General features: G+C 50.7%; 8 protein-coding genes across 8 annotated transcripts; 2 read left to right on the top strand and 6 right to left on the bottom strand.

Annotated features, from left to right (window-relative positions):
- Nucleotides 1-199: 199 nt before the first annotated feature.
- A1O5_04894 (uncharacterized protein) lies at nucleotides 200-2062 on the top strand (the record flags this gene model as incomplete). The annotated part of the gene is made up of 1 exon (XM_007745498.1): nucleotides 200-2062. One exon carries the CDS (start codon nucleotides 200-202, stop codon nucleotides 2060-2062), a length of 1863 nt encoding a protein of 620 aa, XP_007743688.1.
- Nucleotides 2063-2827: 765 nt separating this feature from the next.
- A1O5_04895 (uncharacterized protein) lies at nucleotides 2828-4282 on the bottom strand (the record flags this gene model as incomplete). The annotated part of the gene is made up of 1 exon (XM_007745499.1): nucleotides 2828-4282. One exon carries the CDS (start codon nucleotides 4280-4282, stop codon nucleotides 2828-2830), a length of 1455 nt encoding a protein of 484 aa, XP_007743689.1.
- Nucleotides 4283-4798: 516 nt separating this feature from the next.
- On the bottom strand, nucleotides 4799-8527 carry A1O5_04896 (uncharacterized protein; the record flags this gene model as incomplete). The annotated part of the gene is made up of 1 exon (XM_007745500.1): nucleotides 4799-8527. One exon carries the CDS (start codon nucleotides 8525-8527, stop codon nucleotides 4799-4801), a length of 3729 nt encoding a protein of 1242 aa, XP_007743690.1.
- A 410-nt stretch (nucleotides 8528-8937) lies between these two features.
- On the bottom strand, nucleotides 8938-12065 carry A1O5_04897 (uncharacterized protein; the record flags this gene model as incomplete). The annotated part of the gene is made up of 5 exons (XM_007745501.1): nucleotides 8938-9872; nucleotides 9928-10323; nucleotides 10375-11433; nucleotides 11486-11778; nucleotides 11839-12065. The coding sequence occupies 5 exons, from the start codon at nucleotides 12063-12065 to the stop codon at nucleotides 8938-8940; spliced, it is 2910 nt and encodes a 969-aa protein (XP_007743691.1).
- A 766-nt stretch (nucleotides 12066-12831) lies between these two features.
- Nucleotides 12832-14957, bottom strand: A1O5_04898 (uncharacterized protein; the record flags this gene model as incomplete). Its single annotated transcript, XM_007745502.1, has 3 exons — nucleotides 12832-14045; nucleotides 14150-14234; nucleotides 14283-14957. The coding sequence occupies 3 exons, from the start codon at nucleotides 14955-14957 to the stop codon at nucleotides 12832-12834; spliced, it is 1974 nt and encodes a 657-aa protein (XP_007743692.1).
- A 917-nt stretch (nucleotides 14958-15874) lies between these two features.
- A1O5_04899 (uncharacterized protein) lies at nucleotides 15875-18004 on the bottom strand (the record flags this gene model as incomplete). The annotated part of the gene is made up of 9 exons (XM_007745503.1): nucleotides 15875-16098; nucleotides 16187-16342; nucleotides 16396-16562; nucleotides 16625-16743; nucleotides 16792-17035; nucleotides 17111-17152; nucleotides 17208-17332; nucleotides 17453-17754; nucleotides 17809-18004. The coding sequence occupies 9 exons, from the start codon at nucleotides 18002-18004 to the stop codon at nucleotides 15875-15877; spliced, it is 1575 nt and encodes a 524-aa protein (XP_007743693.1).
- Nucleotides 18005-18817: 813 nt separating this feature from the next.
- A1O5_04900 (uncharacterized protein) lies at nucleotides 18818-20377 on the bottom strand (the record flags this gene model as incomplete). Its single annotated transcript, XM_007745504.1, has 2 exons — nucleotides 18818-19325; nucleotides 19362-20377. The coding sequence occupies 2 exons, from the start codon at nucleotides 20375-20377 to the stop codon at nucleotides 18818-18820; spliced, it is 1524 nt and encodes a 507-aa protein (XP_007743694.1).
- A 1192-nt stretch (nucleotides 20378-21569) lies between these two features.
- A1O5_04901 (uncharacterized protein) lies at nucleotides 21570-22997 on the top strand (the record flags this gene model as incomplete). The annotated part of the gene is made up of 2 exons (XM_007745505.1): nucleotides 21570-21828; nucleotides 21961-22997. 2 exons carry the CDS (start codon nucleotides 21570-21572, stop codon nucleotides 22995-22997), a joined length of 1296 nt encoding a protein of 431 aa, XP_007743695.1.
- Between the last annotated feature and the right edge of the window lie 100 nt (nucleotides 22998-23097).

The following is a 23097-nucleotide window of genomic DNA, read 5'->3' on the forward strand; positions in this document are numbered from 1 at the left end:
AGACCTCGTTGTCTGCGACTCCAACGCACCTCCGGCGCTCAATCTTGCCCACTCTTCGTTACACCACTTTTGATCAACAACTTTCGGCTGCCCTTTTTACCCGCAACTCTTCAGCACAAAGCCACAATGCTCCTATAGCGCTTATTTAAACCCCCCTCCCTCTCTTATCGCGGGCGCCGAGTCGAAGCTGGGCTTCATGATGCCGCCTATCAAGCTGGCCCCTTTGTTTGCAGCATGTCTCTCTGCGTCCGTCGTCCTGTTGCTGCTATACCTATCCTTGACGAAACCCCACTTTGCTTACGCCCTGGAGTCTGAGTCCTCTCGGATACCTTCCGAAGACCACAATTTTTACATTATATCGGACGAGGAGCCACATGAAGAGACTGATGAGCATAGAATAACTGTCCGCGCCGAAGTTGGGGTCTCTGCGCTGGCTAATAACGACCCGGCGAACAGTAACATCGAGATTGGTCAGACCCAAAACTGGGTGTTTCCAAAGGCTGCAATAGATGGTCCACACGGAACGCCTGGAGTCGGTCTGCCAGGCGAAAAGCTGGAGGAAACAGAGCTACAGCCGGAACAACACGAACTCAGAAGAAGGCAGACAGGGAGCAGGATCTACATTACACTCAACACTTGTTTGCAACCTTCGCCAAATACGACCAATGCGGTGCCTCCGCAATTGCAGATGTACATTTCTTTATCTGAATCAAACCAGAAACCGGGTCCGGGATCCGGCCACACTGATCAACAAACCATTACGGTTGATGGAGGGTATGCGATATTTGAGGCGAATGCTGATAACGACGTGTATGTGGGGATATCTGCGCCCAACACTTCGGAGTTTTCTGGCATCTGGAACTATAATATTGCTGCGTCAATTGATGCACCTTTCTATGGCTTCGAGGACCCAGAAGTGAAGAATCTGTATTTCGTCGACGGGGACAACCATGCAGCACTCCTGATCACAAACGATACCACGCAGGCTCTTCCCAATCAGACTGTATATCAGGAATGGATGAAGTTAAGTCCTCCATGGGGTGTCTTCGCTTCGAACCAGAACGAGCGGACAATTCTCGGAGTCCAAAAATCCTTCTGCGGTCTGAAAAACAACGCCAAAGTGGCAGCGAATATTGACAACATCATTAACCAAAATGTCGCCCAAATGACCAATAGGGGCTTGGGCGGCAAGCCGAAAGAGCAGTTCTACATCACGGGTCTCAACGCTACTTCGAAATATTGGGGCATGCTGGTCATGGATGGCAACTCCACGGACTCCGGTGCCGGCGTGGTCGGAGGCGGCGGCGCTGTCTGGGCTGCCATTGAATTCGAGACCAAAACCGAGAACAACTGCGCTCTGATGTATAACCTCTCATTCTGCTCTGAAGTGGCCTATGCCGTTCCTACTAACCCCGACAAATTTTCGCCGGAGACAGGTCTCCCAGATTTAGCCGCACTGTATGATTCTAACGCGGCTCAAATGTACCAATACTTCAATTACTCTTTGCAACAAATCCCCTGCAATACGACTTCAAGCGCTCAATACTCTCTAGCCCGCAACTGTGACGACTGCGCCCGGGCATACAAACAATGGCTCTGCGCAGTGACCATCCCTCGCTGTGCAGACTTCTCCAATCCAGCTTCGTTCCTCATGCCACGAAATTTGGCCCAGCCATTCATCAACGGCTCGAGCATTTCATCTGATCCGTCGCGATTCAACGTCAATCAAGCTCTTCTCAATGCCGTCGCCACGAACTCTTCTCGAAATCCGCTTATTGATACGTCCATCCAACCGGGACCGTACAAGGAAGTCCTCCCCTGCGAATATTTATGCTATGATCTCGTGCAGAGTTGCCCGGCGAGTTTAGGATTCTCCTGTCCATTACGGGGGAGGGGCCTGGAAGAGAGTTATGGCAAACGAGTCAATGAGTCGGAAGGGGTCATCAGTTGCAGTTATTTGGGGGCGGCTTATTATTTGAGCGGGAGCAGCACCGTTTTGCGGCCAAGTGTATATAGCATGGTGTTTTTGGCGGTTTTCTTAGGACTGAGGAATCTCTTCTAAGAGCGTTCTAGAATGAACATACGGCGTTACGAATCGCCGGGGTCGGTTTGGCAGACAGCCATGTGCTAGGTTTCTATGAAGAGCATCTGTTCTGTTCTGTTCTGCTCACCGACAGGCTTGTGTCTAACTGGCGTGCTATCAATCGTCTGGATTTCGCTCTCGACATCGTGCGTTGACTTTCCGGACCACCGTGTCTAAGCCGACAATGACTCTGAATCCCATATACCTACCTAGGTACTAAAACGAGCGGTTAGGCATACCGTATCGTATCTTCGAGCGCGGCAATGGCAAGAGCAAAGTAAGGCAAGACAGGGAAAGCAGAAAACCGGAGCCCCTACTGTATGAGCCAAGTAACGTAACCGGTCATATGTAGACCGTTGGGTTCGACAAGGCGGGAAGCCCCTGATTTCAAATTTCCGTCCTGAGCGGGAGCGGCGCAAGGCTGCCAAATAGGAATAATACGCGCTTGGACCAGTCAGTCAGGCTCTGTGCCAATGTACCCCAAAATAATATATTGGCGATCTTATTAATACATCGAGGACAGTCGGCAAAAAAAGGAATCCTTGGGGATGATGGATCTCGGCTCGACGTGGACACGGCAGTGGCAGTGTATGAGTACCGAGTATAGAATTTGGTTGTACAGAGCACTGCGGAGACGGGTCCCCTGACGCTTTGCTTCGTGATGCACCGACGCACCGAGTACACCATGTGTGGTCAAGAATCGTTCCGAGAGGCGTATGGCGTGAACAATGCCGCCGCACAGAATTATTTCCCAGCGCGCCTCCTCCGGGGGGTCCGTCCAGGAGTCCACATCTCCTTCCCTTCAGCCCCGTCTATCCCACCTCCAAGCCCACGGCCAGGTCTAACACTTGTGTTGCCACCCAGCTTCTTCATCAGCCGTTGTGCTGCGGGGGTCATATTTCCGGCGGCGACAGCCTGCGGCGTCGAAGGCGTCTTGCCATTAGCCCCCGACACAAAACCAGGTGTTCTCATCGTCTCGCGTTCCTTTTCCCTCTTCCTCCTCGCCTGCTTTTCCAGGATCCTCAGATGCAAATCTTCTCGTTTGCGAATCTCGCTTATCTTGAACGGGTTGGGCGTGCCGTCGCCGACCTGGCCAGCTAAGAGATCGCGGTAACTCGGAGCCGAAGACTCGATTGTGGAGGGCAGGTTTTCAGGCTCGTCTTCTTCGACGAACGCGTAGCCGTTTACACGCGGGGTTTCGCTCCCTGGGAAGTTGGTGGTCGTCACTGAATCGCTGCCCTCTCGGCGTTGTTTGGTACGTTGCGCAATAATTTCCGTATTTAGCGAGGGCGAAGGGGGGACTGGGCCAGGTTCTTCGAGGTATTGCATCGGCGGAAACCGCGTGTTTGCGTGAACAACGTGTTTCGGACCAGCTTTGGAGTTTTCCTCCTTGACTTCCTGCACGGTTTGTAGCCCAACTTCGTCCACGGAACTCGCGTGGAACATGAAGCTGTTGTCTGGACGCTTGATCTTCCAAGCGTCGGGCCTGGCGAGACGGGCATCTGTCGCGCCCGAGGCCATAGGAACAAGGGCTCTTCCTGCCGCTTCGTCTTCTTCACGCTCTTTGAGGAGTCGGGCTTCTCGGGCGCGGTGAGCGATTTGTCGTGCAGAAGGGAGCCGCTGATCCTGAGTCCACAGATGGGCATGTTTTTCGCGCCGCTTTCGATTTTGTTTGTCTAGGAGATCGTTGAAGGATTCGTTATCCTCCGAGGTGTATTTCGCCTGGAACGAACCTAGCGAGAGTGCCGACATATCCAACTGTTTTTGCTGCTCCCCTCCTTCCTCAATTTCACTTCCAGCGACCGTCACAGGTGTTTCGCTGCCTGTATATCCAACCGGCGTATCTCCAACCGGACGAGGCGTCGCTGAAGGAGTCCTGTCGAATCTAGTGTTCCGTGTTGACCTCCTCTTGCTCCCGCCTGCCGGCGCTGCCGCCTGTCTCAATTTCTGCGATGCCTCCGCAATCCAGGACTCATTTCCGGAATCTAGTGCAGCCAAGTACTCATGCTGCGCCTGACTTTCGAGCAGACCGGGGAAGTAGTCGCGTGCAATGATGTCGGACAATGCTTGTGTATATTCGTCTTCGTCTAAAACCTTGGGTGGCCGTTTGATGCGCTTGAAAGGTGGCGGGGGCATAAGACCGACATCGTCCGCGGACGACCGTCTAACCAGGGCTTGATTTGATTGCGAAGCAGCCATGAGTCTGTCATCAAGCGACCCGTATTAAGAGCACGTTGAGGTGAGTCGACAGCAGCGGGATATGTCGATGTCCCTGCAGTAGGCGACCGCACAGTCAAATGACTCGGACCACGTGAACGTGGTTCGTTGGGCGCGAGTCATTACCTCGTACTTCAGCCTTGCTGAGCAGCCCACTCTTGACCGGGTCGAGGCTGACAATCACCAAATTCATAGATCTAGCCGTTAAGAGGGCAAATCTTCATGTATTCAAGTTGACTGCTTCCGCATTTCCCATGCCTGGAAGCTCAATACTCCTTTCTCTGCACAATTATTCATTATCAGAGTAAACCTGTCGTGATGTTTTACATTGCAGGAATCCGACCATATCACCAGCTAGGCACAGGCTCAGGAGAAACTTTAGGGCAAATATACGAGAACCAATGATGTCGAAGATACGCTTTTACTTATCGCCATGTCGGCCTTGCCGCTCACTGTGCAGAAAGGGCGGCAGAACATGAACTTCCAAGGCCGTGCCGCCTACCCATCATCATCGTTATTCCCAGAACCGGCCTCGTCAGAATTCCTTGCTGCGTCCGCATCACCACCGGCGCCAAGATTGAAGCCTTCTTCCTCGTCCTCATCCTCTTCATCCTCATCGGCAATAGTCCGAAGCTGTTTGCGTTGTCTAGGCGGGGGTTTTGGTCGAACTTGTTCCTCTTCTTCTTCGTGCTCATCGCGTAGACCTTCCATTTCTTCGTCTTTATCGGGAACTTCAGATGCCGGTGTTTCGACGGGAACTGCCTCTGGGGTCGCGACAGCGCTAGCTTCGTCCTCCAATTCAGAATCTGAGTCGACCACCACGGCTGCGGATTTGAATTTGTCATTCTTTCGCCGTGGCGTTTCTCTTGCAGCACTTTTCCTCTCCAACTTTCTTCTCTTCTTCTTTGGAATTTCCGCCGGAGCTTCGTTGTCCGTGCCGCTCATTGGGGTTCGTGATATGCTTCTTTCACTCTTCCCATCGTCGTCGTCTTCGATGAATCCATCTTCATCATCTCTCTTCTTTCGCTTGCTTCCAGCCTTTGGCTTTTTCTTTCGCCTCACGCGCTCCCCGGTTTCTTCGTCGTCCGTATACTCGGCAGCTTCTCTTGCTGCTGCCTCGGCTCGAATCTGCTCGGCAATTCTCTCTGTCTCCTCGACAATTTTTCGTCGCTCTTCTGCAATCTTCTGCGCGCGTTCCTCTTCCTCTTGTCTGCGTCGTCTTGCCGCTTCTTCGCGTTTGCGGAGCTCCTCCTGACGCCTCTCCTTTGCTTCCTTCAATTTCGTGGCATTTTCGGTTTCATATGCGGCCTGCCTCCCACGTTGTCGCTCCAGCTGGTTTCTCATGGTGTTTTTGCCCATAGCGGCTCGCTGTTCAAGTGCTGTTCGGGGATATGGTGGTTGTTTGTGACGTGCAACTTGTTCAAAGGTATCGATGGCTTGCTCAAGCCCAGCGATAGCGGCATCCACATCTTCAAGGGTCCGATCCGTCTCCTTGGCTTGATTCACATGCTGTGCAATTTGGAATTGGATGAAAGCCACATTAAATTGTAAATGAGGAGAGTCCGGTTGAGTAGCCAGCGCGCGTTTCATGTAATCGAGAGCAGTGTTCAGAGCAGGGATGGATCTATCAGCCTTGCCTTTCAACAACCATGCCCTCGACAGGCATGCCAACAATTGGGCGTTCTCCGTTTTGCCCTCCTTTCTCAGCGCAATCTCGTAGTTGTCAATTCCGCGTTGATACTGCCGAAGTTCTGTCATCACGTGACCAAGATTTGTGTTGACCGACACGTCGCGGAGAGTGTCCTTGACCTTGGTGAATATTTGCAGAGCGTCTGAGTATGCTTTCTTGTCATCACAAAGAGCGATCGCAACACCCTGTGCGGCATAAGCATTCTTAGGATCCAGTTGCAGCGCTTTGTCGAAGAACTCGTATGCTTTGGCGTACATCTTGCTCCGCTTTTCCTTTTCTTGATCTGTATTTCGGGGCATGTCTCTTGCGATTGTAAGATGAATGTTGCCCATACCAACGAGAGAGTAAAGGTCATGCTTGTCGTAGCCCTGCAATGTGTGCTTGTAATGGCGATTCTCAGTATCTTCGGCAATGTTGGTAGTCTTTTTCTTGGCGCTATGATGGTACCAGCCCATCAGTGCCCTGACTTCGGTGTTCCCATAGTCACTTTGATATACTGCGTGGATCTTTCGCGGTCCTTCGTCTCGCGGTGATGTTTCCAAGGCTATGAACGCCAAGCGGGCAGAGGCGTCCGTGTAGTCGGAATGTCTGGCAAGTAGACCTTCATACACCTTCTGAGCCTCCTCTGTCAAGCCCAAGGCTTCCAAAGTCCTGGCGAGGTTGTATGAAATCGTGGTCACCAGAGCATCAGTGTCGCTATTGTCAACATCCTCTGCATTGATCTTTTCTTCTTCCAGTGCCTTCTTCTCGGCCTCTTGCTTCTCGGTAAGTCTGACACATGCGTTGAGCGCAATCTGGAATGTCTCTCGAGCCAAGGAGTATGACTCTTGTCCGTATAGAAAGCACGCCATGTTGTTAAGAAGCTGCGGAGGCAGGTTTTCGCGCAGTAGAGCTATGTATGTTGCTTCCTCCTCGTTTGGATCTGGCTTATCCTCATCTGGAATTTTCTCGAGCTGCATTTGTTCGACTGTTTGGAGACACTTTAGGCTCTCGATTGGATTTTCGAGCTCATACAGACGTGCGAGGTAGAGTAGAACCGACTCATCCGGCTTGTTCCGGGTCTTCTCGTCTTTCCAAGTTTTTCGAACATTCTCTAGCAGTTGTATGGCCTTCCGCGCCGCCGTTGCTTTATCTTCTTTGGTCGCCGTGCTCTGAGGCGAGAATGCTTCTTCGGCATACAAGCAACCCAGCAGAGTCATGGCTTCTACATGTCGATTGAGCTGAGCGAGATTTTCGAGTCGAAACTTGGCACTCTGGATGTCCTGGGTCTGAATCATGATTTGAATGAGACCGAATTTCGCAGGGAAGTAGCCTCGATCTAGACCGCCTCGTGCCTGGTCGGATCTATTGTAATAGTCATTTGCTTTTGACAAGTCGCCTTTGTTGTGCTCTTTTCGAGCTAACAGATACCAACCGTCACTGGCGATTGCGTTGATGTCGGTCTGTTCGATGGCCTTCCGTGCTAAAGGTTCCACGGTGTCGAAGCGGCCAGTCAGGAGAAAATAGCTAGCAAAAGTTGCACAGCTAAGCGGGTAGTTCTTGTCGATAGTATAAGCCTTTTTCGTATGGTCAATCATTGCCTTCTTGTAGAGAGCATTAAATTGAGGGTCGGAGGCCGGGTATTTGGAGCTTTCGTATAGATAGTACACACCCAACAGAGAATGTGCAATCTTTGAGTCGGGGCTCAGTGCCAGCGATCGCTCCCAAGCCATCTTCGCTCTGTCCTGGTATCCTAGCTGCCAGAGACAACAGCCAATGCCTATCCGCGGGTCCGGGTCTGTGAGCCCGGGCATCTTGGCGAGCACATCTTGGTACACTTGCAGTGCTGGGCCGTACTGCTTCTGCAGATAGAGTGTCCTAGCTCTTCCGATTGCCGCCATCATGTTGCGTCCTTCAGAAGCTCTCAGCGCGTCGTCGAAACACTTGAGAGCCTGTTTAAGGGATTCTGCTCTTTCGGCATCTGATCCAGCTTTGGTTGATGCTTGCAAGGAGGCTCGGAGGAGGAAGAGAACGCCTCTAGTGAGATAGAGTGGAGGAAAGGCAGGGTTGATTCGAAGGGCGTCATTGATCGAGGCAGTGGCTTCGCGCAGGTAATGATCTTTGGTCTTTGTGTCGGACGATTGCTGGTTTTCAGGCAAGACTCGTGGAGCTTGTCTGCTCTTTAGAAGATTTAACCAGGCCACACAGGTTAGTAGGCTCAGACGTTCTTTGGGCCCGCTTCTTGAGAGAGAACCCATGCCCTTGACCAAGATTTCGATTGCATGATCAATTTGCGCCTGTTTCGCGTATGCCAAAGCAATTGTGATCCATAGATTCTTAGCGGCTTTTTCATTTTCCAACAGTTGGCAGAGCTCCGTGGGGTCGTCGAGGTGATCCTCAAGGTTGACCTCGACCGCTTCATCGGCGTCCAGTCCACCAGACACAGGAATATCGATCGCGGACGGGATGTCGGTAAAGCGTGATACGGGTGTAATTCCTACTGCCCCTCCGTTGAGGCCGCTAGCGCTACTGCCATTTCGCACGGCTGCCGACGCCATGTTGAGACTGATCGGAGAGAGGTTGAGGGATAGAAGAGAGTTTCGAGGCAGAGGTCGATCAACTCATGGCGAGTAAGAATGAGTCGGTAGCGAACCGGATGATGGAGAGAATATGCGTGATACTGGTTAAAATGTACTCTGAGCGCGCCTGAATTCGCGCAGTGAGGAGTAGTATGCAGCGTGTGCTGGATGTTTTGTTCGGAGTAGATGGTGCAGACGGTGCAGACGGTGCAGATGGTGCGGGTGCATCTGAAAGTTCTCGGTTGCCCCTGCCTGCGCGCTAAGAATTTCCACTTCTGCACGTAACAGCCTTGCGATGCAGCCTTGCGCGCACAATGGTCTCAAGTCGTCCTGCTGAAATCAGAAAAAAATTACAACTTGCTTAGATTCTAATTATTTCATTGCCAATATCAATATCTCAGCCGGCTAACATCGAAAACGAGTCGATTCTCCTCAATATCGATCATGACACGGCCTTTCTCATCTATATCCACATATTCGTCTGTGGTCGGAATCACCTTCGCACTGTGTTCCACCTCTTGTCGACTAACTCCTCCGGGATCGCGAGGAATCCACAGAGTCGGTGGCTTTGCAAAAAATGAGGGCGGGTAATAGATATCCTGCTCAATCTCTTCTGGGTATACCGGATCGGGCAAGTCGGAAGGTACCATTCGACGAAGAAGAGTATAGTCGGAGTACACCTCAGGATGGAGCCAGCGTAGAAGGAAGTTGGACTTGTCTGCTGGATTTGGTGATATCCATCGCATCCAAAATCCCATGAGAGCATTCATTAGGATATTTGCTTCAGGAACTTCCCTTTTGACTTTCTTCCTGAGCATGTTTTTGATACCTCCCCCCAGGGCGTTGAATGCTCCACTGGCGCCTTCCAGGGCTCTGCTGTTGCTTTGCTCTGGCTCCTGTTCTTCCTTGTCGGAATGGTATTCTTCGGACTGCTCCAGATCTTCAGCATTGCGTGGGTTTATCGGGCGGCATCCCAACAAGTGCTGGTCTTCCTGAACAGTCAGACTTTTCGGAAGACTCCACAAAAGAGGCCCGAGAGCATCGAGGAGTGAGGTATGGACCAATCCAGTGAGGACGAGGAGAGCCACAGTCAACACAACCGGAACATAAGCGCCTTTGATCGAAAACAGCCCAATCATACAAACCTCTGAGAAATACAAGCCCAAAAGTAAATGCATGAGGGCGCGTGGATAGACAAGCCCCCGGGTGTCGACTTCAGAGTCGTAAACGTAAATCAGGTTGTATCGGTACACGATGTGCAGAAAAAGGAGACCGACAGCGGCAAATCCGAGAATTATTGGCGCGATAAGTGCATAGCTGAGAGCTGCCATCCTGTCAGAACCAGACCGTCCATAGCATATACCCTGCAGAAGACTTACTAATGACACCAAGATTGGTGTAGACGGGGAAGACTGTCCCCCAATGGATCCGCTGCAGACGGTGCCATCTCAAATACATCTTCCTTGGACTGCTGATGTACTTTTGGAACACATACAACTGGAACAAGTTGCCAAATTGAACAAGGCCCCCAGACCCGAGGGCCAGACTTTGCAAGAGAAAGTACGAGAGATAGAAGTTGGAAGCCTTTGGCAAGTTTTGCGAGAGCAAATCCTTTGCTGTCGTCGGGTCTTCGAGCAACTTCGTCACGGCTGCGGACGCCGCTGATGTCAAAGTCGTTATCAGGAATACTTGAACGACTTGGAATGCGAAGTAGGCATGCTGGGTGTAGAGCTCGATCATGCTCAGAGTTGGCACTCCCCCAAGCCTCGCGCAGTCTGGTTGATGGGTCAGCAATGGGAATATTGGGAGACCAAGGCTCAACTTACATCTCAAGATTCCGGGAACAATACTCATCAACAGGGACAAGGCAAGAGCCGGAACGACACCACTCAAGATACCCTTCACCGCACTGGGCAGATCTCCGACCCACCCCAAGAAACTGACTTTCTCCGACAAGTAGTCAATGTTGGAAATTGTCCCGACAAGAGCGGATGGTATGGCCCAAAATATGATCATGGCGGTTATGAGAGCTTTGATTAGAAACTTTCGTGCGATGGTCTCCAACCACGACATTGACAATGACTCCCATATTATCTCAAACGGTCGTACACCGAGAAATCGTTGAGCCATGTGCAACGGGCGGTGATGCGTCAGGGTCTGGTAAGCATGTTGTGCATCTGTGTGTGTCTCGAATTCCACGAAGACGGAGGGCAGCATGCCTTCGGTCTTGAAAAGTTGGTCGCGCCGGACTTTGGCAATTTGACTATTTAACTTCTTGATCTGGTTTCTTGTCCACTTGATAGTATCCACACGGCGCCCATAATTGGCAATCGGCCTATGATGTGGCCTCGAGCTATGTGGAATCCACTGTGATGCGACTGATCCGTTGACGTCGGGTAGAGTCCGCTCTCGCATCTCTTTTGTGGGATACGCAACGCCCTCTGGATTGTCGGGTGCTCGTATGACTGCGGCAGTGCCAGATTTCGAACCCGATTCTGGGCCATTCCCGCTACGGTGTTCGGGCTCGGGAGGGGGATGGCTCGATTCTTGTTTCCTTTCACTCTCGGCTCTCTTGAGCACCTTCGTCCTTGCAGCGTTGGCCATTTTGATGAGCTCAAACTCCGCTTTTTCCAGGCGCATAGCCGTCTGTTCCCTTTCCTTAACGAGGCGTTCGAGTTCACTGGTCGTTTGAGGGATCCAAATCCGTTTGACAGAGCGTCCAAGCATCCATCGAAGCCTTTGCTCATCAAGATAGTGCCTAGGTACATTCATATATAGGACCGTTCGAGAGGACAAGCGATTTGCGTAAAATGGTGAAAGGAGATATGCTTGCCGTAAGTTGATATAATATACACATTCTCGTGACACCATGTAGAGAATGAATGCTGAATCATACGTTACTGGGAATGCAGCCTGTTTAGCCTAGAGATGACTTACCAAAATAGACCCACGACAGGAGGGCATGGGCGTACAGTCGATTGTGATTCACAACATTTCCCATGGTCAAGCAATCCAATCCCTGATTGCCCGCCCCTCCTGTCGCGTGGATTGGGAGTAGAACTGGCCACAGCAACCCTATTCCAACGAGGCATATCACAGCCAGCACTCGAAGGAAGCGCAGAAAGAGATATCCATCGAGAGATGAGTGATTGAGCACGAACACAGAAGGGATGCGGTAAAATTCGGTGAACCAGTTGAACCACCCATTGGGAAGAGGTGCACTCTTTTCGCTTTTCAAAAAGTCAGTCGCCAGGTGTTAACAGGTGAGAAATCAGGACTGGGAGACATACTGTGGCTCCAAGCTCTTCAGTGAGGCCCTTGGAGCATATACTCGAGGGCATTTGCGTCGCAGAATTACGAAGATGATGATGCACAGGGCGGCCCAAATCAGCACAGGCACTAGCGTCGCAACAAGGTTGCTTGTGGAAGATGAGTTGGAGCCAGAAACCACCCGAGACAGCCCAGGGCTTGTAGAGTTGTCACGGGCCGAGCCAACGCGGGGATCTGTCGTATTCATTATCGGCACTTATTGAATGTGTCGCTGCCTTCGTCAAGGTTCCGGGAGGCCAAAGGCCTAAGGCGGAGAAGTCGAGAGCATTGCAGCCTCGAGGTACGGCGTTGGTCATGTTGTAAATCCTCAAAACTCAGAGCTGAGCCGAGCAAGGCGCCGGAGGAGATGCTCGGAAAAGCGAAGGATTGATCGGCAAGAGTCGAGACTTGGCCACTATCGAATTGACGATAGGCTGAACAGGGCTTCAGACCAATGGTTTGCCATACGTGACAACCGAGAAATGGTCGCGTCGCGTCGCCCCAGATGGTTACCAAATTACCAATCCATAACAGTCTTAGGGGTGCTAGGTCGTTTTCCGAAGATTCCCTCATTGGTATGGAAAGGCCCCGAAGCGGGGCAGCCCAGCGTCCTTTACGTACACAGAAGCTTGGGGCATACCAGGTGTTTCTTTCCCCTTCGTTAAGTAAGGAGTTGATATCCTGGCAGGAGTATGCAATGAATGTGACAATGTCTGGATGTCCGCACCTTGAGATGGATCAGAAAGGGCCACATAACTCCAATCGACTGAACAGAATAGGGAATATATTATTCCAACAAAGGACCTGAAGAGGCAGCCAAGGCGTTAGAAATTCCTTTTGCCGAGATTGTTTGGATGATCGCCACTGCACTTCGTCTTGAAGGTATGAGAACAGCAACTTTCGGGCCTGTTGAGGGACTTGTGTGCCGACTTCCTCGAGCCTTGAAGCGTTGAAAGAGACTTTTGCCAGGCCAATCACGTTGTTGAGACTGAAAATGCTGCAGACTGCTTGCGTGTCGCCTCCCACGCATCTCGCAATGCATGCCTGACACTTTGGGTTGGCCAAGCGTGCTCACGCTCGAGAGTGTTGAGAAATCCTTTAATTGCACCTTGCTCCCCAGGATCGCGGATATATTCACCGCACATGGATATTCCGACAGCGGCTGTGACCATGCCCGGTTGATCATTCAAATTCGCGAGAGCCAATCCGCAAAGCCGCATTGTGGAGCGTCTCAGTTGGGCTTCGAGGGTAAGAATAGATGAGCTGGCGCCCAGTCCTATTCTTTGGAGGTCCGGATCATACGCGGCAAGCACCATTCGCGCCAATTCGAAGTGCTGGAGTGCTAGCACCTGGCAGTCGTTCATGTGCCACTCCTCTGGGAAATACTTGCCCCTCGCGGGCTCAGCTTCTCGGTAGTAAAGAGGCTTGAAGCACGCTGGCTGCACCGAATCCCACTTGTCTTGCACAACTTTGAGACGCTTCCACCTTTCAACGCGGCTACCTGTCTCGATAATGCCAGCTTCCCCGCCAAACGCGAATTTGCAAACATCGGCGCACCAGATCAAAATTCGGTTTGTCCATGTATAATCGTCCGCTGCTGGGTCCAGATTTGAGTAGTCGTTGTCTGGGCAGAGTGGGAGGCGGAATGGTCTACGGTAGAGCAAAACAGACCAGATCTCCTGGCGAAGAGCAATCAAGCAGGCAGAATGAGCCAGCGACGCATTGTTCGAGGCGTATATATCACAGTCTCTGGGCGGGCCGTGAATAGTGCGCAGGGAATAAAAGGATTCGTTCTGCTGCGACTCGATGACTCCTCGGAGGACGCTTAAATATGTCTCCGGATCCCAGCCGGTTAATGGAGCTGCAAATGCCATTTTGTTAACTTCTACTGAGACATGATCCAAGCTGCCGTGCATCAATAGAACATTCGACTTGGGTGGGCCGATACTAAAGGGGGGGGACTCACTATCGATTTGTTCGTGGAATCTGAGGATTGTTGCAGCAATCAGAGCATCCTGGTTGATCGTCTTCGGATCATTCAATACCTCCATCAAATAAGAAATGCAGATGTTGTGATATTCTATTGCCGAATTTTCGTTGAGGTCGGGCAGAGGGGTACCTTCAAATTCGACTGGCTTGTCACTGTGTGCAGAATGCAACCGAGTCAAGTGACGTGCTGACGCAGTTACTGGAAATCATTCTTAGCTTGAATCGAAATGCCAGGAGTCCAGCAATCAAGACTGGTATCGTCAAAGGCCGCCAGGCGTTCCCGTCAAGAAACATGAGACTCACGTATGGCATATAAAAGCACTGGGCAGAACATGGCACGTTGAGGGATCACGAGGGAGAAATGGCGGTCCCGGTCTGTTGTTTCGAACTTGCAGAAGTCAGAACAGCAAAGATCGAACTTGTGTGTCGAACTCACCGCATGTGCCAACTTGCTGATAAAATGTTTGACCAGGCAAGCCTCCTGAAGATTTGTGTATGCTTGATGGGTTGCTTTCTCTGGCAGACCGTGTAAAGCATCTGGGGAAGCATAATACGGTGAGGGGAAAGCGTAAGATGGATGTGGTGCGTCGAGAATGGATTGCCCACCTGAGGTGAGACTATGCGTCGTCAATGCCGGACTCTGTAGTTGAGCTTGAGACCTAGCTGAGAGGGACTGCTCATTGTTTGAGACAATCGATGGGGTGTGAGCCTGTTCGACAGGCCGGGTTTGCATCGAACTCGATGATACTGTGATTTCGTCAACCAGATCTCCTCCCATGCCTCTGGGCAGAGACTGCCCCTCATAGCCGGGCTGCTGGTCTTCCATTGTTTGGTCGTCCGAATCATGGATCGGAGAATCCACTGGTTCATCGGGTGCTGCTTGGTTAAAATTGAAAGGAACTCCTTGCGCTTGCTCTCGGCCTTCATGTGTATGATCTGGTGTGCCGCCTTTAGACCACGACTCGTTTGGTTGATCTAGAGAGTGCACAATGCCGGTGGAGGCGCGAGCCACGTCTTTCGTAACATCGATGTAAGAAAGTGCGTCTGAATGTCCAATGAGTGAAAGAACGCAAGGGACTCTATCAGCGGCCGAAGTGCGCGGACATACCATGTTGGTCGGTTGCCAACCATGTCTGATTCGAATCGAATGTAAATCCATGTTTGGGTCGGGGGGGCTTTTTGAAACGAAACGCCTTGCTCGGCCGCAAACACTGGAGACTTGACTTTTTGCAGTTGCGGCATGGAGTATGGGGGTCGCCTTCGTTGCTTCTTCAGCATTGATGCAGGTTGACTGCAAGAGGCATGTCCTTACATTTCAGGTGTCTGTCTGCACAGCACGGTCGCATAAGCCTTCACAAACATTCGAGGGAAGAATAAACAGATTGCATACTCTTGCAGCTTGTGCATGGAACAGTTCGTTCCTTGTGAGACTGTGACATATTTGGTCGTCCTTTGGAACTACGACGGAAGCCGAACTTTCACGTCGAAAGAGAGCTGGTAGTCCTCAGTCCTGCTGCATCTGTGGTATTGTCGCTTTCATCGTCCTCCCTTCTCCTGGGCGATATAAGCCAGCCCTTCAGGAAGTGTCCTTGGGAGAGCTGTGATAATTCGGACCCCAAAATTCATGGTTAGAAGCTATGATAGCCAGGCGGGCTGCTCGTTTGATCAAGGTAAAAGACGAGTTTTATACATAAGTGGGGGATGTGCGCCTGGGCTCGCTGAAGGAGAAAGTTATTGCTCACCCCGCGTCACAGCCTTAGGCGCGAACTTGGAGCTGGTGGCAAGGAGTGGAGAGGACTTTGAGGGCACAAGCCAGTCAGACACTAACTGGATGGAAGCCACTTGCATGCAGTTTTTAAAATGAAGCACTATGCCATTGCTGGCTGGCGAGGCTGAGATGGGCTGCGTGCCCCTATTTGTATTAAGACCTAGCCTTTGATGGTAAAATGAGATAGGCAACATCTACAACACTACCACCTAAATTCCGGAGGTTCCATGGTGCGTTTTGGCCGGTACTACGAGCGTACTTCACACTTTCAGCTCTTCGATCGATGTCGTCCTTCCAAAGAGCTCTTCCGCCACGCGCGCCATCAACTCAGCCTCCTCGTAGATGGACTTGTCTCCAAAAACCTCCGCGATCTGCTCTAGCGATTTCTTACTAGTTTCAGGGACCAAGAAGAACGAAAAGACACTGGCCCCAAGGCAAAAACAACCGAAAAAGAGATAGGTACCCCAGCCGATCGAGATGGCCACTAAAGAACACATGTATTAGTCTCTTGAGGCCAAGCAATAGCTCGTGCAGGCTCAATGGTGAGTGGCCTGAACTTTTGGACGACTTACTCTGTGGGATAGCCACGCCAATGATGAAGTTTGCTATCCAGATAGTGGCAGTCGCGATGCCAACCCCTTTGCTTCTCGTTGCTGTCGAGAAACACTCTGCTGGCAGAGTCCAGGCAAGTGGTCCGTACGATGCCGCGTACGTCAAGACATACGTGTCTATACTCAGTCAGCCACGAGTCGAAGTTTTGCAAGGGGTAGAATTGCATTACATATCAGGGCTACTCCAAACCAACCGACGCCTTGGTGAGTTGGCCAGCTGTGACTGAATTTACCAACTACGCCGGCCATGATAATGTGCGGTACGGCCATAGCTAGGCCACCAAAGATGGCTAGCTTTCGTCTTCCTATTTGATCGAGGAAAAGGAAAGTCGGGATCCTGAGAAGGTTTAGTAGGTATTGGTGTCCAATGAGACTTATTGGGAAGGAGTTTAAACCTACCCTGCAACAAGCTGGCAGATATTAACCATTCCAGAAAGGATGAGAGTCATCTCGTAACTTTGTCCAAGGGCGGCGAAAAAGGTCGGGGCATAATACACGAACGCATTGATACCTGAAAACTTGAGGGCGTGTCAGCAACAATCAGAGGGTGGAGAGAAGATTATTACTTGTTGGAAGAACGGTATGCCGATTGCAACCAAGGTTTGCCTGATGTACTTGGGCTTGAAGAGCTGGATCCACTGCTTGATCTCAAGCATTAATGGGTCTGTATTGGGGTGTTCTCGTTTGAGCATCCCCTCTTGGAAGCGAACGTCCACAAGGATACCTTTCCATTCTGTTTGGACGCGGCTGTCATCTTGCGGAAGTCTTCGTAACTTCGCCAATGCTTTCAAGCTGTCCCCATTGCGACCTCTCATGGGAAGCCAGCGAGGAGAGAATGGGAAGAAATGGATGCCCAACCCAACCGCGAGAGCCGGCGCCATCTACAATAGGAATGGCAGCCTGAAAGACCCGTCACCAGTAATGTGTCTGCAGAATGCGTTGGAAGGTAGCCAGCGTCTGAAGGGAAGGGACCGCATCTTACCTGGTTGCATAGGTTATCCAATAGGCGATAATAGCCCCTATCACGATACTGATGGCTTCAAGCACCAGCAGAGAGCCTCTGATATTCGGCGGTGCGATTTCAGAGATGTAGAGAGGTGCACTCATCTACCAAGTGGTTCAAGTCAGTATATCATTGAAGTTAATGAACGCACATGTAGTAGCTTAGCAACCTAGATGGAACAAGGTCCAGGAGGAGACAATAGTTTGACGAGGTAAAAAGCTCACAGCTAGAGTGCCAACGCCAATGCCGCCAATGAAGCGGCCTGCGACCAGTGTGTTGTAGTTGTGAGAGGCAGTCTGGATGACGGCACCGATGCAGAAGAAACAGGTTGCAACCGTCAAGCCCCATTTTCGTGAGAGATGATCCGCTAGATAAGGTAGACAAAGGCATCCAATAAAGGCACCGAGCTCGAGAAGACCTGTCATGACACCCACGTTGAAACCATAGCGGGGGGCATCGGGTGCAATCTTTGGAAATTGTTCATGAAATTGAGGCATCACCAGGATCAATGAGATAACGCCTTGATCTGCACATTCCGTTAGTACTTGCCTCTAGCAATTGCTTGTGGGAATTCTTTTACCATATCCGAATGAAAACCCGCCAAATGAAGCCAACAAGGCAGCGCCGAACACAAACGGTGACCGTAGGATTCCTCCAATGCCTTCCTTGTCATAAGCAAGATCGGTGTGAAGCACTTGGTTAGTGAGGTCTGCAAATTCTTCATGGTTGGTGCCCTCGGAGGAAGTGATAGTCTCCTTCACATCGTATTGAGTCATTCTGGCGACGACCCGAAGTATCAATGGGATGAGTTCCAAGAGGAGTCTCAGAAGTCAAGACATTCAGTTGTTGGAATACCCGTGATTGGGACTCCATGTTCTCGGAGGAAATGCTCGCTTATATAACTTTTCGTTGCGATACGTTCACTCACCTACATCTTCGGGCGTGTGGCAACTTTCGAGTTTGAAATACTAGTTCATAACTCGTCCGGGGTGTGGGGAGAGAGAGCCGGGGAAAGTCCCATCAGAAAAATTGCTTGTGTCCGAAATGGTTCCTTGGAGTGGTGGGAGGAAGATCGTCGTCTGCCTTTGTTTCGCAGTTTCGGCGAGTTTGTCTCTTTTAGGAAGCGGATTCTTTGTGGAGGGCTACGGAACAAGGTGCTCAAAATCTAGACTTTCACGTGCCGACTGTCGCTCCGACAAACAACACCGCGATCGATAACATGATACTGAAAGGGGAATGCAATGGCCATAGTATTGTATCAGATGTGAGGGCGATGGTGCCTCCAACAGGGGACTTGAAAAAGTTTGCCGAGTAGATACTAGAATTCATGCTCAGAACCTCGTCTTGATAACTACCTGGAACGATTACAAAGGATTTTGTGTAGAGTTAGTAGCCAAAAGATGTCCAATGTGAGTGGTGTCGGTGGCAGACTTCCCTGGTCACTTGCGAGTATGGAACGGCATCAGCGAGTGTTGTATAGTGTTGAATTCAGTATATTGCACATTGTTGTATGTCGAATCATGAGCATTATGAAGCTGATTGTGTCACATCATGCGGAAGAAGGTGAAAGTCTAGAAACAGGGCTTCGTTCAGGACAGCGCCCTCCGCCAGATCTTGACTGGCATCTCGCCCACGATGATGTTGAATGCCTCATGGCGACTGAGCGTCCACTCAGGGCTAGGCAGAGCAAACTCATAGCGATGCACAAGTGATGCCACCACAACAATCTGCTCCAGATACGAAATATTCCTTCCAATACACCCCCTTCCTCCAGTAGTGAATGGGATGAAGTAGGGTTCCATTCGTTTCCTCTCTTCCGAATCCATCCATCGTTGAGGTTGAAACTCCTCCGGATTCGGGAAAATGTTGGCATCGCGATGGGCACCGTAAATTGTCATCGAGACACTTGTATCACCCGGGATCCATTCGCCTAAGATCTGAGCACCCTCGGGAGGCGTCCGACGCATCAAGGCCGCAGAAGTTGGGGGAATAAGTCGCATGCTTTCGTCAATACAAGCTCGTAGGAATGGGAGATGCTTGACTTTGTCATATGGAGCGACAGCTTCTTCATCGTCGAGGACCCCGTCGATTTCCTCCCTGAGGGTATCAAGGTGCTAAGGGTGTCGAATCAACATCTCAAGAATGTTCGTGAGTGCAATCGCAGTCGTATCCGCGCCTGCGTTGATGATGACGCTGACCTCTGCATAAATCTCTCCCAGCTCTAGATTGCGAGGTCTACCAGATTTGTCGTCCATCAGAGCCGAGAAAAAGTCGTCAAGCTTCTCGCCTGCCATGTATCGCCTTAAGCGTTCGTTGACTTGGCGGAGCAGAATATCGTTCCATGGCTCAGCCTCGTTCCAGACTTTGCGCCATTTTGGGATGAGTCGAGAGAATCTTGCTAGCATGTGGTAATTATTATAGTCCCACACCATAGCTGACTGAGCGTACGATGTCTGATTTTGCGCCTGCCTGTATCGAGCCCTGTAAGTCGTGCCATCCATTTTTTCGGCGTTAACCTCGTCCTTCCCTTGTTCCAAGAGGCCTAGTCGAGCAGACAAAGCAATGTTATTGATCGCTTCGATGGTGAATAGGTTGATCCATTTCCCGTAGTCAAGGTTCAAATCAGCTGGATCTGGTACGCCATCCTCAATGGGAAGAGGAGCTGTGCAGTGGATGTCGAATTGTTTGAGCAGGCGCTCAGTCACTTCTGCCACTTTAAACTCCCAAGCCTCAAGGTTCTTGATGGCAAAGGCAGATGAGAGCTGTTTCCTTTTTCTTCCGTGCTCAACTTTGTCGACAACATCAATCAAGTGAGTGTGCGTCCCGCGGAGAATGACATAGTTCAAGTCTTTTGTGCAGCTCGAACCATGACCGTAGATATCTTTGATGGCTTTGGCATGGCCAAAGGAAAGAGAGTTTGGACCAATGCGTAAAATAGGCGCGATCTTGTGAGCCTCGTGAATGCTCTTAGATCGACTTCCTTTCGAGCTTAAAAGGACATATGGAAGGTCTGATATTCCTGAGAATGTAGACCAGTTTGGATATTTTCGAAGACGTTTCGCATCCCAGAAGTAGTGTAGGACAGGGAGGACAAAGTAATACAAAGCAAGTCCAAAGAGGGCGGCGACCATGGGAGTGAGAAGCAGCATGTTCTGTTCTGCTCCCGGTATATGGTCGGTAAGTCGAAAGTCAAGTTGTTTAAGAGTTTCGCAACTTGGTCCGATGCGATGCTATTTGGGCAGGTAGGACGTCCGGTTCTCGGGGTATTAAGACAGGCTTAAAGCACTTATAGGATGAACCTGCTGGGCTCGTCAAAACTCGTACGTCACACATCATGCCAGTGATTTCATTCACTCAGTACTCGGTTCGAGAGAAGTGGAATTCTCAAATGGTTGGTAGTCCCGAGCGTTGAGGAGGTGATGCAATGGCGGAATAGGGGGCTCGAACTGGCATCTGGCGGCATTTTGCCTATTCGGGATCATTTCGGCGAACTTGGCTGGATCCAGCAGCGTCCGAATGAGGGAAATTCCCTATTTCATGTTGCGCACCAGGACCATTTCGCTGGTGTGAACCGCGATATATCCGCCACCCGTCGTTTGCCGAATTACCATGGAGCACTGGCTTCTAGAAGCCCTAGAGAAGACTTTCAGACATACCTTTTTCTGAAGCATAAACAATGAGAACATCAGCCGGCGTGATGGGGAGACCACCAGTTTAAGCAACGATGATTTGCGCCTGGTTCGCATCGCAGCCTCATTTGCGAAAAGGATGTCAAGAAGCCAATTCCCCCATCGCTACATATACTCGAATTCTATCTTGATATCATGCTGATCTGAAGTTCGTTCACAACTACGTTCCCAGGGCAATGTCGCTGCTCATTGTTCAAACATGACTACAGTTTTTCAAAAATATTAGCAAGCAAATCTGGTCCTCATGCCCACGTTATCTCTGGGGACGCTCACATATTTCCTCAATTCCAGCAACTGGGCATGGCAGGATCCCTACCACTATAAACGGTCTGAACGCCCACAGGCTTCGATCATTCAGACCGCGTCGCAATAGAAGAGGAGAGACGTATCAGACAGGCTACAAGAGACACGTCGATAAGTGGTCATTTTCTGGCGATCTCAATCAGGCATTGCCGAGGGCTATGCTCATTGACTAGTCAAAAAAATTGTACCAGAGGCTGCGATTCGAAAGCCTCGTGGCCGACCTGTCGGACTACGACCTGGAAACCATACCAAAGATCCCTCCCACCAAATTTGCGATATTCCTGGTATCAACATACGGTGAAGGCGACCCAAGTGATAATTCGTGTTTTTTTGTTTTTGTTTTTTTTTTATGGCTGAAGTCTTTGTTGCAAATCAACGCACTGGAAACGGTACGCTCCGCCGCGTTTGGGCTCGGAACAGCAACTACAAGCAGTACAACAAGGTCGTTGAAGAGGTGGCAAGCACAATGGTTGCCTGGGGCGCGTCTTTGCTCCTGTCTGCCGGCAAAGCTGATGAAGGCCGGTCAACGACCGAAGAAGACTTTATGGCTTGGAAAGAGAACTTGGTTCTATTTCTGAAAACTCATCTCGATTGGAGAGAGCATGCCGGTAAGTGCGAGGCTGCGATTGACGTGTCAAGCGATCCGGTTCCACATGAAGGTAAAGTCGAAAACAGATATCCCTAGCACAAGGTCTAGAAGCGTGGGTTGGTCTCTGCTATCGCATGCTTCCAATTCCTAGCCAGTCGGTCTCTGATCACTAAGGAGTCACACGAGGGAGTCTGCATCCACATGGATATAAACCTTTCAGGTCAGCCTGAAATCAAGTACAAGAGTGGAGACCATATTGCCAGTTGGCCCGTGAATCCAAGAGATGAGGTGGATCGACTCTTGCAAGTGCTCGATATCAAGAAGGCTGACCAAAGGATCATAATCCAGTCTAAAGCCCCCGAGACTGAACTGAGGTTGCCTCGGAGGACCAACGCTTTGGCGCTCTTTGAACACTATCTGGACATTTGTGCCCCTGTTCCACGTCAAGTCGTGTTGAGCCTGGTCGACTTTACAATACCAGATGTCGTCAAAATCGCTCTCAGAAAGATTGGAAAAGACAAAGCCACGTACAGCGCTTTCTTAGCCAGCACTCGCCTCACGTTTGCCCGGCTTCTGGCATATACGTCCACCTTGGATCCGAATATCAATTGGTTATCTCTTCCACTGAGCTTTGTGATCGAATCCATTCCGACAATGTCGCCGCGGTGTTATTCGATCTCAACTTCGAACATCACGTCACCGACGCAGGTTTCTATTACAATATCTGTTAAGCAAACGCGACTGGCATTGAAGCCGGAGGTGGCGATTTTTGGACTGACGAGCCAGTATTTGGCCTCGCTCGGTACTTCACCATGTCAAGACCCTGGGACAGTTCAGAAGCAGAACCCTCTGCAGACGATACAGGCCCAGATTAGGCGGTCGAATTTTAAATTACCAATGGCATCTACCGTGCCTCTGGTGCTGGTTGCCGCGGACACGGGGATTGCCCCTTTGCGAGCGTTTATTCCCGACCGAGCAAGATTGGCAGTGATGGGACGGCAAATCGGAAACATAACCCTGTTCTTCGGGCGTCGTGACACCAATATCGATTTCTTGTACAGAGATGAGCTAGCCACGGTGGCGGTTGAGCCTCTGGAAGGTAAATTTGAACTTGTGACAGCATATTCACGCGTGCCCGGGAAAGACAAGAGATACGTGCAGGATGCAATGTGGGAAAGGATGGGATGATTAGAAAGTGGCGGAAGGGAAGGTCGCGAGGAAACGTGCGAGGAGGTGGAATGAGGACCTCTGGGGCTGAGGCATTTTAAGGTCGTTTTAGTGAGGTACG

This window comes from Cladophialophora psammophila (assembly GCF_000585535.1).
Source record: "Cladophialophora psammophila CBS 110553 chromosome Unknown aczJe-supercont1.6, whole genome shotgun sequence".
In the NCBI taxonomy this organism is placed as follows: domain Eukaryota; kingdom Fungi; phylum Ascomycota; class Eurotiomycetes; order Chaetothyriales; family Herpotrichiellaceae; genus Cladophialophora; species Cladophialophora psammophila.